This window comes from Trachemys scripta, chromosome 9, assembly GCF_013100865.1.
Source record: "Trachemys scripta elegans isolate TJP31775 chromosome 9, CAS_Tse_1.0, whole genome shotgun sequence".
Classification (NCBI taxonomy): Eukaryota; Metazoa; Chordata; order Testudines; family Emydidae; genus Trachemys; species Trachemys scripta.
This window is the reverse complement of record NC_048306.1, coordinates 41667683-41682719: the sequence shown is the minus strand read 5'-3', so window position 1 is coordinate 41682719 and position 15037 is coordinate 41667683. Positions and strand designations below refer to the sequence as shown.

Sequence of the window (15037 nt, the reverse complement as noted above, 5' to 3'; positions counted from 1 at the left end):
TGGATGGGGTGGAGGTTCGGGGGGGCAGTCAGGGGCAGGGAGAAGGGGAGGTCAGATGGGTCAGGGGTTCAGGGGGGGCAGTCAGGGGACAGGCAGCAGTTGGATAGGCATGGGAGTCCCAGGGGTTTGTCAGGGGACAGGTAGGGGGCGAGGTCCTAGGGGGGAGGTTGGGGGGGGTCTCAGGAGGGGGCAGTTGGGGACAAGGAGAAGGGAGGCTTAGATAGGGGGTGGGGGCCCAGGAGGGGGCAATCAGGGGACAAGGATCAGTGGGGCTTAGATAGGGGGTGGGGTCCTGGGGGGGACAGTTGGGGCAGGGGTCCTGGGAGGGGGTGATCAGGGGATAGGGGGGTCGGATGGGTTGGGGTTTCTGTGGGGGGTAGTTGGAGGGAGTGGATGGTGGCAGGGTGGGGCTACCCTCCTTCCCCGTGAAGTGTCCTATTTTTTGAATGTTAAAATATGGTATCCCTATCCTTCCCAGTGCAGCTCTCCATTCACAGCAGGCTGCAGCATGAGGTCTCAGCTTCCTCACTCCCTCCCCCTTTTTCCTGTTGGTAGTGGCCAAGGGAATGCTGGGAAATGTAGTTCTTTCCCTGCTCCAGGGATGACTCTATAGAGCCAGGGCCCCCTGTTGGTTCTTAGCTCCCATGCTGGATCCCTGCCGCCCCTGCAAATGGGCTGCCCCAAGCACCTACTTGCTTTGCTGGTGCCTAGAGCCGCCCCTGTGAGGATCTAGCCCTGAGCATGCGCATGTGTATGTGCATATACAGTTATGTAGAGGAGACTTGTGCAGCAGGGCTGGTTACTGCACTGTGGCATTTGCTGCAGTATGTTGCAGAGCGCCTTCCCAGTCATTTTAACACTGAGATGCACCCTCTGATCAGGAAATATAGCTCTGGTGAGGGCTTTTCAAAAGCATCTTTGGGATTTAGGAACACAGGTCCTATTGAAAGTTAATGGGACTTGCTCTCCTAACTCCTTTAGGTGCTTTAGAAGATCTCCCCTCACTGCACAGCAGGGCAACAGCATTCACCAGGATCAGTGTATGTTCGTCTCATTCCAAACGCATCCCCTGTGGAGAATGCTCCTTAACCTCCTAATTTCCCTCTGGGCTTTCTAGAAGTAGGGTTATTCTGCATCCAGTCTGATCCAAAAGGACAAAGCAAAGCTGGAGACAGAGAGAGCTACAGGAGCAATGGTCAGTATTGCAGAGAGTTCAGTTTGCCTGCTATTGATGCCTCTGACTCAGGATTGAGGTGCGTTGGCAGAGCTGTGTGTGGGTCCAGAGCTGGCCTGCATTATACCTCGCTTTGCTCAGGGATACCCTGCACTTTAATGACCCTCCCATCTTTTACGTGCACAATCACCTGTTCTGATTGCTGATGTTCTGTTTGTTGTGGATTGTTCTCCCCAGGCTCTGGAGTCAGTGACATACCCCCAGATGGGCATGGATGTGAGGAGGAGCTCGGCACAGGAGCAGGCGGTTCCAGACACGATGGGGTTTGCAAACCTGAAGGCTGGTATCTAATGTGCCTTTATTTGCAGCTCACCCATCCCACAACATGCAGGCAGTGTTGCCTAGTGGATAGAGCATGGAACTGGGACTCTGGGTTCTAGTCCTGGCTTAGCCACGGCCCTGCTGGGTCACCTTGAGCAAGTCACAGCCTTGCTCTGAGCCTCAGTTTTCCCATATTTAAAATGGGGATAATGATACTGACCTTTGTAAATTGCTTTGAGATCCGTCGGTGTTATTCAAAAAATTCCACATTGGGGAACAAAAATTCCCTCCATGTGACTCAACTGATCTAAAATTGGCAATGCAGAATGACATCAGAAATGGAAAAACAAACAAAAATATTTAACAGGCGTCTTTTTTTCCCCCTTAAAAACTTCTGCTGAAAATATTTGGAATAAGGGATTTGAAAAAGAAAAAAAGTTTTTGCAAAAAATTCTCATTTTGAGAAATGGCCAAATTTCCACCAAAAAAAAAGGGGGGGGGGGGTGTTTGAAAGTTATAAACCAGCTGAGGTTGTTTGCACTTCAGCTATAACTCAGAATCAGATTAGGGAATCGTGATCTATATCAGTGGTTTTCAACCTTTTTTCATTTGCAGACCCCTCAAAAATTTTGAATGGAGATGCAGACTCCTTTGGAAATCTTAGACATAGTCTGCAGCCCCAGGTTGAAAAACACTGGTCTAGATGAAATTACTATATGTGGATGTATAACTCATTGAAAAATACCATACTCAAAGAGTAGTTATCAATGGTTTGATAGTAGGACATATCTAGTGGGGTCCCACAGGGGTCAGTCCTAGGTCAAGTACTAGTCAATAATTTCATTAATGACTTAGATAATGGGGTGGAAAGTACGCTTATAAAATTTGAGGATGATACCAAGCTTGTTGCAGTTGCAAGCGCTTTGGAGGACAGGATTAGAATTGACACCAACCTAGACAGACTGGAGAATTGGTCTGAAATCAACAAGATTAAATTTGGTAAAGATAAGTGTGAAGTACTATACTTAGAAGGGAAACTCATTGCACAACTACAAAATGGGGAATAGCTGGGTAGGTGGTAGTTACAGAAGAAAAAGATGTGGGGGTTATAATGGATCACAAATTGAATAGGAGTCCACAACATGATGCTGTTGCAAAAAAGGCCATGTAATTCTGGCATGTATTAACAGGAGTGTCGTATGTAGGACATGGGAGGTATTTATCCCACTCTACTTGGCACTGGTGGGGCCTCAGCTGGAGTACTATGTCCAGTGTTGGGCACTGCACTTTAAGAAAGATGTGGACAAATTGGAGAGAGTCACAATAAAACAATAAAAATGACACTGGTTAGAAAATGTGACCTCTGAGGAAAGATTGAAAGACATCTTTAGTCTAGAGAATAAAAGAAGATGGGGGAAGGGGGGCCTGATCACAGTCTTCAAATATGTTAAGGGCTGTTATAAAGATGACAGTGATCAATTGTTCTCCATGTCTACTGATGGTAGGACAGGAAGTGATTGATTTAGTTTGAAGCAAGGGGGAGACAGGTTAGATATTAAGAAAAAGTTTCTAACATAAACATTGGAACAGGTGACCCAGGGAGATTGTGGAATCCCCATCATTGGAGGCTTTTAAGAACAGGGGTAAACAAACACCTGTCGGAGATGGTCTAGATAATACTTAATCCCACCGTAGAGTGAGGGGATGGGCTAGCGCTAGACGATCTCTTGAAGTCCCTTCCAGCTCTATATTGCTACTATAATAATATGTGGTTAGAGAGAGACGTCGCCCTGCATACAATGTTCAGCTCACTGGTAAGAGGTCTCAATAATTCCCTGTTTTATCATTTGAGATGATCACATGGTAGCAGCTTCTCGTGGACTAGACGCATGCTGGGAAAATGTTTCCTTATGCAAAATGAGTTACCCATGGGGTTTTTTCTACCCATAAGAGAACCTCAGGGATGGCACTGCCATGATAACCTGCAGTCTGCAGCCGTTAGATGCATTTAGGGAATTAGCCATGTAATCTCTTTGCATTGCTGGGCACAGGGATCAGTAAAAGACCCACTCCCTTGGGTTCTGCTGTGGTTGCATATGCTGCTTTTCACTAACTGAGGGCAAGGGGACGGGGCTGACCTTGCTAAATGGTTTAGTATCAGTTTCCATTAAAGTTCCTTTGCATGATTTGTTCCTGTGGCTAGAAATTGAAACATAATGGCTGTTTCCAATACAGAGTCACTGCTTGTTTTCCACTAATGCTAGCAAACAGAGATGCACCGTGACTGTTTCAGACCAACGCAGAAGCTAGAGATGTAGGAAGCTGTGCAACTTATTTTTCATTTTCCAGTTTCCATTCATCTTGGTTTCATGATTGAATCACCTCAAAGCTCAATTCCTGAAATCCTTTGAAACCAGTGAGATTTGCACAATTTCTATCCCAACCCATAGATCAGCCCCCAAGGCTTGGCCAAAGTTTAGCCCTAGGCTTGCTGAAAGATTCACGAACACAGCCCAATGTGTAACAAAAAACCTGTTTCAAAGCAAGAGCTGAGCTCTGCGCATCATGCTGAATATTGTTACCACTTTTCGACCCAAGCAGCTAGTTGAAGTTTGGGGCCCTGGGGACATTCCAGTTGGAAATAGAAGTTGATGGCAGCTGCTATTTTCTTTGATGCAGTCTTGTTTGTTTACAAAGAGTGTACAAAGTCCTGTGTCTCTGAATGCAGAAGGAACCAAGAACAAAGGAGCTTGGTTTACAGCCCCCAGGCCTTGTTAGTTAACACCAAACCCAAAGCTCTCGCTCTAGCTTTTTCCAGAGTCACACTGTGCTTACAGGGTCTTGCTTGGCTTTATTAACTCGCCTCAGTCCCTCTCTCTCTCTGTTCTTGCCTGATCTCAGTTTCTGTGCGACCCAAAAGAATACTCAGCCAAAGGCTCCTGGGTGGGTTCACCCACATCTTTTGTCTTAAGTGGGGGTTTATGCTTACAGTTATGTTAATTGAAGGGTGAGTACTCCCCTATCCATCTCAATGGCGTTTTAACTCAACCCATAACAAGTTTCACTCAGCTCCTAACAACGGCAGTGTTCAGTGTCCCAAATCCTTTGAAACCAGTGAGCTTTACAACATTTCAACCCTAACCCATAGATCAGCCTCCAGGTTTGCCCAATATTTAGCCCCAGGCTTGCTGAATGATTAGAATATCAGGGTTGGAAGGGACCTCAGGAGGTCATCTAGTCCAACCCACTCCTCAAAGCAGGACCTAATCCCAACTAAATCATCCCAGCCAGGGCTTTGTCAAGCCTGACCTTATAAACCTCTAAGGAAGGAAATTCCACCACCTCCCTAGGTAACCCATTCCAGTGCTTCACCACCCTCCTAGTGAAAAAGTTTTTCCTAATATCCAACCTAAACCTCCCCCACTGCAACTTGAGACCATTACTCCTTGTTCTGTCATCTGGTACCACTGAGAACAGTCTAGATCCATCCTCTTTGGAACCCCCTTTCAGGTAGTTGAAAGCAGCTATCAAATCCCCCCTCATTCTTCTCTTCTGCAGACTAAACAATCCCAGTTCCCTCAGTCTCTCCTCATAACTCATGTGCTCCAGCCCCTTAATCATTTTTGTTGCCCTCCGATGGACTCTTTCCAATTTTTCCACATCCTCCTTGTAGCCTGGGGCCCAAAACTGGACACAGTACTCCAGGTGAGGCCTCACCAATGTCTAATAGAGGGGAATGATCACGTCCCTCGATCTGCTGGCAATGCCCCTACTTATACAGCCCAAAATGCCGTTAGCTTCTTGGCAACAGGGGCACACTGTTGACTCATATCCAGCTTCTCGTCCACTGTAACCCCTAGGTCCTTTTCTGCAGAACTGCTGCCTAGCCACTCGGTCCCTAGTCTGTAACAGTAAATGGGATTCTTCCGTCCTAAGTGCAGGACTCTGCACTTGTCCTTGTTGAACCTCATCAGGTTTCTTTTGGCCCAATCCTCTAATTTGTCTAGGTCCCTCTGTATCCTATCCCTACCCTCCAGCATATCTACCACTCCTCCCAGTTTAGGGTCATCTGCAAACTTGCTGAGAGTGCAGTCCACGCCATCCTCCAGATCATTAATGAAGATACTGAACAAAACTGACCCCAGGACTGACCCTTGGGGCACGCCGCTTGAAACCGGCTGCCAACTAGACATGGAGCCTTTGATCACTACCCGTTGAGCCCGACAATCTAGCCAACTTTCTAGCCACCTTATAGTCCATTCATCCAGCCCATACTTCTTTAACTTGCTGGCAAGAATACTGTGGGAGGCTGTATCAAAAGCTTTGCTAAAGTCAAGGAATAACACATCCACTGCTTTCCCATCATCCACAGAGCCAGTTATCTCCTCATAGAAGGCAATTAGGTTAGTCAGGCATGACTTGCCCTTGGTGAATCCATGCTGACTGTTCCTGATCACTTTCCTCTCCTCTAAGTGCTTCAGAATTGATTCCTTGAGGACCTGCTCCATGATTTTTCCAGGGATTGAGGTGAGGGATTGTAGTTCCCCAGATCCTCCTTCTTCCCTTTTTTAAAGATGGGATCTACATTAGCCTTTTTCCAGACATCCGGGACCTCCTCCGATCGCCATGAGTTTTCAAAGATAATGGCCAATGGCTCTGCAATCACCTCCGCCAACTCCTTTAGCACCCTCGGATGCAGCGCATCCGGCCCCGTGGACTTGTGCTCATCCAGTTTTTCTAAATAGTCCCGAACCACTTCTTTCTCCACAGAGGGCTGGCCACCTCCTCCCCATACTGTGCTGCCCAGTGCAGCAGCCTGGGAGCTGACATTGTTCGTGAAGACAGGCAAAAAAATCATTGAGTACATTAGCTTTTTCCACATCCTCTGTCACTAGGTTGCCTCCCTTATTCAGTAAGGGGCCCACACTTTCCTTGACTTTCTTCTTGTTGCTAACATACCTGAAGAAACTCTTCTTGTTACTCTTAACATCTCTTGCTAGCTGCAACTCCAAGTGTGATTTGGCCTTCCTGATTTCACTCCTGCATGCCTGAGCAATATTTTTATACTCCTCCCTGGTCATTTGTCCAATCTTACTTCTTGTAAGCTTTTTTTTTGCTTTTAAGATCAGCAAGGATTTCACTGTTTAGCCAAGTTGGTCGCCTGCCATATTTACTATTCTTTCTACACAAGAAACCAAATTCCTGTTTCAAAGCAAGAACTGAGCCCAGCTCTACACAACATGCTGAATATGTCCCGTCTTGTGGGGTTTGACCAGGGGGTATAGAAAATGAAAAACAGCCAAGCACTTGTATGGGGCTCTATTACCAACTGAATCTCCTCTCCCAGCAAGGATTGTGGGTGAAACCCTGTCCCCACTGAGGTAAATGAGAGTTGTCAGTTGGGTCTGGATTTCATGCTAGGGCCCCTATTTGGTTGTGTTTGGACTACAGCAGGGTTCCCTAGCTGTGATCCACGGAGCACGAGGGGCATGTGGATTGGTTTCTTTCTGTGTGCAGTTGAGAGAAATGGCAGAGGTAGGATGAACTGAGAAGCCAAAGGAAATGGTTAAAAAAAGGATAAAACACCGTACATTGAAAACAGCTAGCCATACGTCAGCACTTTCCTTGCGCTCTCTTCCCCTCGGAGCAGTAACTGAAGGAATGGCAGCAAAGAGCTAAATTCTGCGCTGGCTTCTGGGGCTTCAACTGAGCTCAGTGTGGTTGTGTGGCATGTCGGGGCACCAAATTTGCCCCATAATGTTGAATGTGCCCTTATGGGAGCCACCTATCCCTAACGTCGGTCTCTGATTTTTCCCCTCCAGTGCCAGCAGCAGACAGTGCCCCAGCGGTGACAGAAGAACCAAACCCAACCGTGGAGGCACACAAGGACTCGGCTGGCATGGACAGCAGCTACGACTTTTCGACCTCCAGCTTGGACAGCCGTTGTGAACCTGACATGGTTCTGGTCACTGGAGACTCTCTCCCTGACAAAGGTCCCCAGTCGGAGGCTGGTGACCCCGGCTCCACAGCCTCCTTGCCCTGGCCAGAGTTGCCGGATGAATGTCCGCCTCGGCCTAACACCCTGGATTTCTCCAACTCTCTCAAATTCTTGGAGGAGGTGAAGCAGATGGGGCAGAGGAGGAACAGTGACCACTTGAACATCCAGGAGAATGGGGTGGAGAGCTGCCCTGAGGCACCTCCCGTCAGCGAGGAGAGGAGGGCGCTGGAGTCAGAGCTGGGGAAGTGCATCGAAGACTTCAGGAAGATCAAGATCCCCATCTCCTTCCCCAACAAGAAGCGGCAGTGGCAAAGCGAACTACTGAAAAAATACCACGTCTGAGGGGAGGGGCTGGGACTGATGCCTCCCACCACCCAGGACTGACTGGCTTCCACAGCCACAGGCACCTTCCCCTGCATTCTGTCCATGATGGGCCAGCCTGCCAGGTGCTGAGTGTCCTTGGCCCCCATTGATGGCCAGGAGCAGCTCAGCATCTTGTAGGCTTGAGCCCTCTTTGAAGAGGGACTTGTGAGAGCCTCTTACTTTAAACCAATTATTTGGCGACACTGGGACTAACTGATTTGCATCCTGTCTGACCTCGTGGACTTTACCTAGGTCACTCAGGGGTAATCCACAACAGGTTTTGGTCCATGTATTCAAAACTAAGAGCAGTGGTTTCTTGGTCAATGCATCATTCCAGGAATTGGTGCTCCACAGGCAGAGATTATAAGGCTACAGCTTGCTTGTTCCCAGGGGAGTCAAGGGTGAAATGTGCATGAAAGGAGCTGTACAAATCCTAGAAGTGAAAATATTTGAAGGAGTCAGGATGGGAAGGAGGAAACTGATGTTGGTTCAGGTTGTCTGTAGGGACAAACCTACACCCAAGCAATATGGACATTCCTGCCTTTATGACAGCATGACTGTGATTGGAGCTCCCGGGGTTAATAAATGTAAACAATGATGAAACCTAATTCCAGTCCCTTCCCAGCTCTTTTTTTTTCAAAATGATTGGGTATTAGAGCCGAGCTATTCAAAGCTGAACAGGGCATTTAGACACATAGTTCCTGTTGAAGTGAATGGCAACTGTGTATCTAAATCCCCTAGATTCAGCTGGACTGTTCAAAAATTTTCCATCTAAAATTATTTTCAACAGAAAATTGCATTATTGACTAAACAGTTTTGCAAAAAGCCTCTGCTTTCCATGGAGTTTATTTATATGTTTTCGGTCAAAGAACTAAATGCTTGAAAACTGAACAGATTTTGCTTTTTTGGCTAAAAACTGAAATTCTTTGATTTGGAAATTCCACTTGGTGCTTCATGGGAGTTGTAGTTGGGGTTGCCTCGTGTTCTTGTTCCCTGCTATGGGCTGGGCTCCCTTGCTACTTCTCCCATGATACACCATGGCCATAGAAATCCCACAATATACCACTTCCTTTCACCAGGAGGGAAGACCATGGTGCAACATTGCAGGTGTCGTCCAACAAAGGCCCCAGCCTATAGAGGAGCATGAAGCACCTGGACTACAACTCCCATGAGACACCATAGCATCAATCCAAACTGAAATATTTCAGATTTAGACCTAAATATTTTGGTTTTGAATTTTTTGATAAGTTTAAATTTTCCATGCCTAAAAAAACCCAAAGTTCTGACCAGTTCTAGATTCGGCTTTGAGAACCTCAGATCTATAAATAAGACGAGAGTGAATGGAAAACTAAAATTGGCCCCCAAATGGTATGTGTATCTGGTATAAATCCACAGCGCACAAAGAGCTCATCATATTACAGAGTATTTTCATTGGGTTGCATTGGAGTATTTAACGCTGTGACATTGCCCACGTAAATCATCACTTCCTGTGTGGTTGAAGCTGTGGCTTACATCACTGTGACTTCCCAACATGCCACAAACATGCAGGTATCCAGTATAACCACATGGCCTTTCAGCAACGATCAAGTGCAGTACCAGTGAAGTACCAGATACACCCTTGAGTGATGAGAAGGCAGGCAGGCTATATTCTGCACTGATTCCATTTCATCATAAGAATGCCATACTGGGTCAGACCAAAGATCCGTCTAACCCAGTATCCTGTCTTCTCACAGTGACCAATGCCAGGTGCCCCAGAGGGAATGATCAGAACAGATAATCATCAAGTGATCCATTCCCTGTCACCCATTCCCAGCTTCTGGCAAACAGAGGTTAGGGACACCATCCCTGCCCATCCTGGCTAATAGGCATGGATGGACCTATCCTCCATGAATTTATCTAGTTCCTTTTTGAACCCTGTTATAGTCTTAGCCTTCACAACATCCTCTGGCAAAGAGTTCCACAGGTTGACTGTGCATTGTGTGAAGAAATAGTTCCTTTGGTTTGTTTTAAACCTGCTGCTATTATTTCAGTTGGTGACCCCTAGTTCTTGTGTTATGAGAAGGAGTAAATAACACTTCCTTATTTACTTTCTTCAAACCAGTCATGATTTTATAGACCTCGATCATATCCCCCCTTAGTCATCTCTTTTCCAAGCTGAAAAGTCCCAGTCTTATTAATTTCTCCTCATATGGAAGCTGTTCCATACCCCTCATAATTTGTAAAAAGAACAGGAGTACTTGTGGCACCTTAGAGACTAACAAATTTATTTATTATATGCATATGCATCCGAAGAAGTGGGCTGTAGTCCACGAAAGCTTATGCTCTAATAAATTTGTTAGTCTCTAAGGTGCCACAAGTACTCCTGTTCTTTTTGCGGATACAGACTAACACGGCTGCTACTCTGAAACCTCTCATAATTTGTGTTGCCCTTTTCTGAACCTTTTCCAATTCCAATATATCCTTTTTTTTTTAATGGGGTGACCAGATTTGCACGCAATATTCAAGGTGTGGGTGTACCATGGATTTATACAGAGGCAATAATGATTCCCAACATTCTGTTTGCTTTTTTGACTGCCGTTGTACGTTGAGTGGATGTTTTCAGAGAAATATCCACATTGACTCCAAAATCTCTTTCTTGAGTGGTAACAGCTAATTTAGACCCCATCATTTTATATGTATACTTGGGATTATATTTTACAATGTGCATTACTTTACATTTATCAGCATTGAATTTCATCTGCCATTTTGTTGCTCAGGGTACATCTACACTACAGGGGGGAGTCGATTTAAGATACGCAAATTCAGCTACGTGAATAGCGTAGCTGAATTCGACAAATCGCAGCCGACTTACCCCGCTGTGAGGACGGCGGCAAAATCGACTTCTGCGGCTTTCTGTCGACGGCGCTTACTCCCACCTCCGCTGGTGGAGTAAGAGCGTCGATTCGGGGATCGAATGTCGCGTCCCAATGGGACGCGATAAATCGATCCCCGAGAGGTTGATTTCTACCCGCCGATTCAGGCGGGTAGTGTAGACCTAGCCTTAGTCACCCAGTTTTGTGAGATCCCTTTGTACCTCTTCACAGTCTGCCTGGGACTTAACTATCTTGAATAGTTTTGTATCATCTAAAAATTTTGCCACCTCACTGTTTACCCTTTTTTCCATTTATGAGTATGTTGAACAGCACAGGTCCCAATTCAGACCCCTGGGGGACACCACTATTTACATCTCTCCATTCTAAAAACTGTTTTCCCTGTGTTGCTATGTAGAGGTCCCATCTGGACCGTGGGACTGTGGGGATGCTGTCACGCCATCTGGAGTGGCTCACAGCTGTGAGTGCCAAGCTCCGGTCAGACTATCAGAAAACAGGCACCCAAGCTGGTGGTATGTTCTATAATTAGATTTCACCAAGCCAGCAACACACATGAACTGGATCACTATACCAGTCTTACCATGGAGTCACAGACAGTCTCCTTTGGCTTTCCAGCCTGTCTTGCCACCCAGACAAACTGCATTTGATGATAAAAGGTCATATAAACCAAAAATTACACCACATCAGGTTCCTCCCCATCTCAAAGGATCAGTCACTTACCCCAGATCAATTTGGTACTCTGGATCTCACACCAAATCAACGCTGGCAGCCAATTCTTAGTAAACTAAAAATTTATTAGCCAAGAAAATAAATGAGGGTTATTGAGAGGTTAAAGCAGGTAAAATATATTAACAGCTGAGTCAAAGTTTGTAAATCCAAAATGGTAGCAGAGATGTAGTAATCTGCTAGTTTCCCCAAAGTCTTTCAGGGTTATCCAGAATAACTCTGGGGATCTCCGTCTTCTTGTCCAGCTATTCCGCCCTGTTAGAATCCAAACAGTCCTTTGGATCAGTATTTATAGTTTCTGTTCACAGAAGAAAAAAAAATTTTTTTTGTGGAAAAATTGGAAAGAGTCCAGCAGAGGGCAACAAAAATGACTAGGGGGCTGGAGCACATGAGTTATGAGGAGAGGCTGAGGGAACTGGGATTGTTTAGTCTGCAGAAGAGAAGAATGAGGTGGGATTTGATAGCTGCTTTCAACTACCTGAAAGGGAGTTCCAAAGAGGATGGATCTAGACTGTTCTCAGTGGTACCAGATGACAGAACAAGGAGTAATGGTCTCAAGTTGCAGTGGGGGAGGTTTAGATTGGATATTAGGAAAAACTTTTTCACTAGGAGGGTGGTGAAGCACTGGAATGGGTTACCTAGGGAGGTGGTGGAATCTCCTTCCTTAGCGGTTTTTAAGGTCAGGCTTGACAAAGCCCTGGCTGGGATGATTTAGTTGGGATTAGGTCCTGCTTTGAGCAGGGGGTTGGACTAGATGACCTCCTGAGGTCTCTTCCAACCCTGATATTCTATGATTCTAAGACAATCTGACAGTCTTCACACATGTGGGCCAGTGAATTGTCAAACACAATGGCCCTTGCTTTGAAGTTAGCCCTCTTCTTCCTTTACGTTTCCAAGGCTCTAATCACATTTGATGGGTAAGTTAATTACAGGGGTAGACACAATGTAAAAGGTAATAGCAAACAACAATCCTTCATTAGTTTTCGTGAAGTTTACACATCACACACATTCTCATTGTAACACACTTTTGATCTAGGGTTAACTAGTTACAGGAGTCTACATAATGTAATGTGACTGCAATCAACAGGTTATAGATAACTGAAGAGAATACCCTTAACATTTCCTTTGAACTAAACTAACACACGATTGAATTGGCCAGACACTATACTGTCTCTTGACACTCCTTTGATTTCTATTAGCATATGAGTGAATTAGCCTGCAGCCCTATGCTGAGCTGGCACCTGGGTACACAGCATCACAGATGCTACTTCAGCTGAAGAACTTTTATAGTCAGAAATATACCCTCAGTAGATCATGAAAGTGAGACCCCTTTTTCCTCCAAGAATATGAGGTGTCTGAGGAAATATGGTGATCTCCACAGGATTTCAGACGGGTGGGTTAGGGTTGGGAACTGGGGTGTTAGACAGTCTCTGGTTATAATCTGAGAAGAGCCAAGAATAACACCAGGTATAAACTATCAAACACATTCCAGCCTCTTGGCAATGACTTGAGAGTGTTTCTCATTTTAATGTAGAAGTTTCAGCATTCCGTCTAGGAGAGTTTTATCATCTAATTTCCCTGATGCACATCTAAGTTCTTATAGGATCAAGAGAAGACCTGTGTAGCATCTCCTGTCTGGTATACCAACAGGCTGGCATTGTCCGCCTGTTGTGTCGTACCCTGCAGTACAATGGTACTATCACAAAGCATTGCATAGGGACCCAGGGGCAATCTAAGGAAAATGCTGATGAGACACTGAAAGAAAGGAAGTGGATCGGAGGGGGGATTGTGATAATGGGAGCAGCTGCACTGGAACTCCATGCAGCTGGAGGCAGCTTTGCCTCTCGCCTTGTAACTCAGCAAAGTTATTTGATGAACAGCTACAACTCAGTGCTGTCAGCTTTTGCGATAGTTATTGTTCAAGCCCCAGCTCATGGAGTCACATGATTAGTTGAGACTGTTTTCATTTACTTTATCAAAGTATGTTTCTAGGCCTGATGGTTATGGAGAAGAGCTTAGAAATCTGGTTCAGGTTCAGCCTAAAGATGCAGAAACCAGAAGGTAAAGGGAAAAAAATTTTCATTTAAAAAAAAAATATCTCAGGATTTTGAAGCCAATCTCAGGATTTTTCATGGCCTGATTCAGGATTTACACATTCTTGGGGCCGACAATACTGATGACCTTACACCTTGCCATGAATTTTATTGCTTACATATTTAAAATCCCTTTTGATCAAGTGAGGGTCATAGCTTATATAAGGGAGGGTGGTGTATTTGCAGGGTCTGTGTCATGTCTGAATCTTTTTTGGGGAGGGGGGTTATCTGACAAATAAAGCAGAGTGTGGGGGAGGTAGAAAATAAATACCCACTTCTCCCATGGGAGAGGTCTCTGAAGTAACACACATCTCATCTGTGCCCCCTTGCAGTCATGCTGCCTTGCATGCTTCCCACATAGAAAGCACAGTTTTGCTCCCTCCCCCCTCCTACCCCCAATGGCTTGTACTTGCAACTCCTTGTGGGGAAGCAGTGGGTGGGGAGATCACAGCAAGCCAGAAAGGAATTGCCCCAAATTTTGCCAGCAGTTCCAGCCTCATTCCAAACAATTTACCCAGGCTGCACTCTTCAGTCTAAAGGATCAAGCATGTCCACCCCAGAGCTGCTCCCTGGCCTGGCTGACATGCACAGAGAAATAGTGGTTCCCTTTTTATAGGGTTTCCATACGTCTGGTTTTTCCCGGACATGTCCGGCTTTTCGGCACTCAAACCCCGGTCCGGGGGGAATTGCCAAAAAGCCGAACATGTCCGGGAAAATGCCGGCCAGGCACTTCCCCTCCCGCGGTGGCTCTGCTCCTCCCCTGACTCTTCGGCTCTGTTTAAGAGCCGAGCTGCCTGAGCGCTATGGGCTTCAGGCAGCCCCCGTGCCTCCGGACCCCAGCCGCCGGCCGGGCACTTCCCCTCCCAGGCTCCGGCGGTGCAGGGTCCAGAGGAATGGGGGCTGCGGCGGGGAAGGGGTGGAGTTGGGGCGGGGCTGGGGGTGGGAAATGGCTGGGGCCAGGACCCCGTGGAGGGTCCTCTTTTTTTATTTGTTAAGTATGGTAACCCTGCTTTTTAAATTTTAAAAAAACAACCCAACTCTTGGCTTTGCTGAGGCACTGTTGGGAGTGAGGAATTTCTTGGCTTGTCAGGAAACTGTGGCGGGGGTGTGTGTTTAGCTGCATTCTTCTTCCTTTTATAAGCAGCCGCCTTGGGTGGGAGGAGCGTGTTTACAAGAACCCAGGCGGGCAGAGGAATGCAGGATGAGCCTGTGGCTATGGGCTCATTGTAGTGAAGCTGGAAGACAGCAAAAGCCTCAGTGCAGGGGAAATCATGCCACCCTGAATCCCAGTGCAGGCTGTTCAGCTGCAGGGAAGAGCCAGACCCAGGCACAAGAGCATAGGAATTGCCAGAGGGGATCAGATCAAGTGCATCTAGTTCAGCCCCCTGTCTCCAAAAATGGACAGCACCAGCTGCTACAGAGGAAGCTGCAAGAAACCCCCCAGTGGATAATTATGGTATAATCTTCCTATGGGGTGAAGTGGCTTCCTCAC

At 46.4% G+C, this 15037-nt stretch overlaps 1 protein-coding gene across 1 annotated transcript in view; it reads left to right on the top strand.

The window, feature by feature from the left end:
* Nucleotides 1-8480, top strand: part of LOC117882552 — a 67758-nt gene extending 59278 nt beyond the window's left edge. Inside the window, exons 5-6 of the mRNA XM_034780950.1 lie at nucleotides 1412-1517; nucleotides 7318-8480. Coding sequence (XP_034636841.1) covers nucleotides 1412-1517; nucleotides 7318-7835 — 624 coding nt within the window. The 3' untranslated portion in view covers nucleotides 7836-8480. The remainder of the gene's footprint in view (nucleotides 1-1411; nucleotides 1518-7317) is intronic.
* Nucleotides 8481-15037: the final 6557 nt, after the last annotated feature.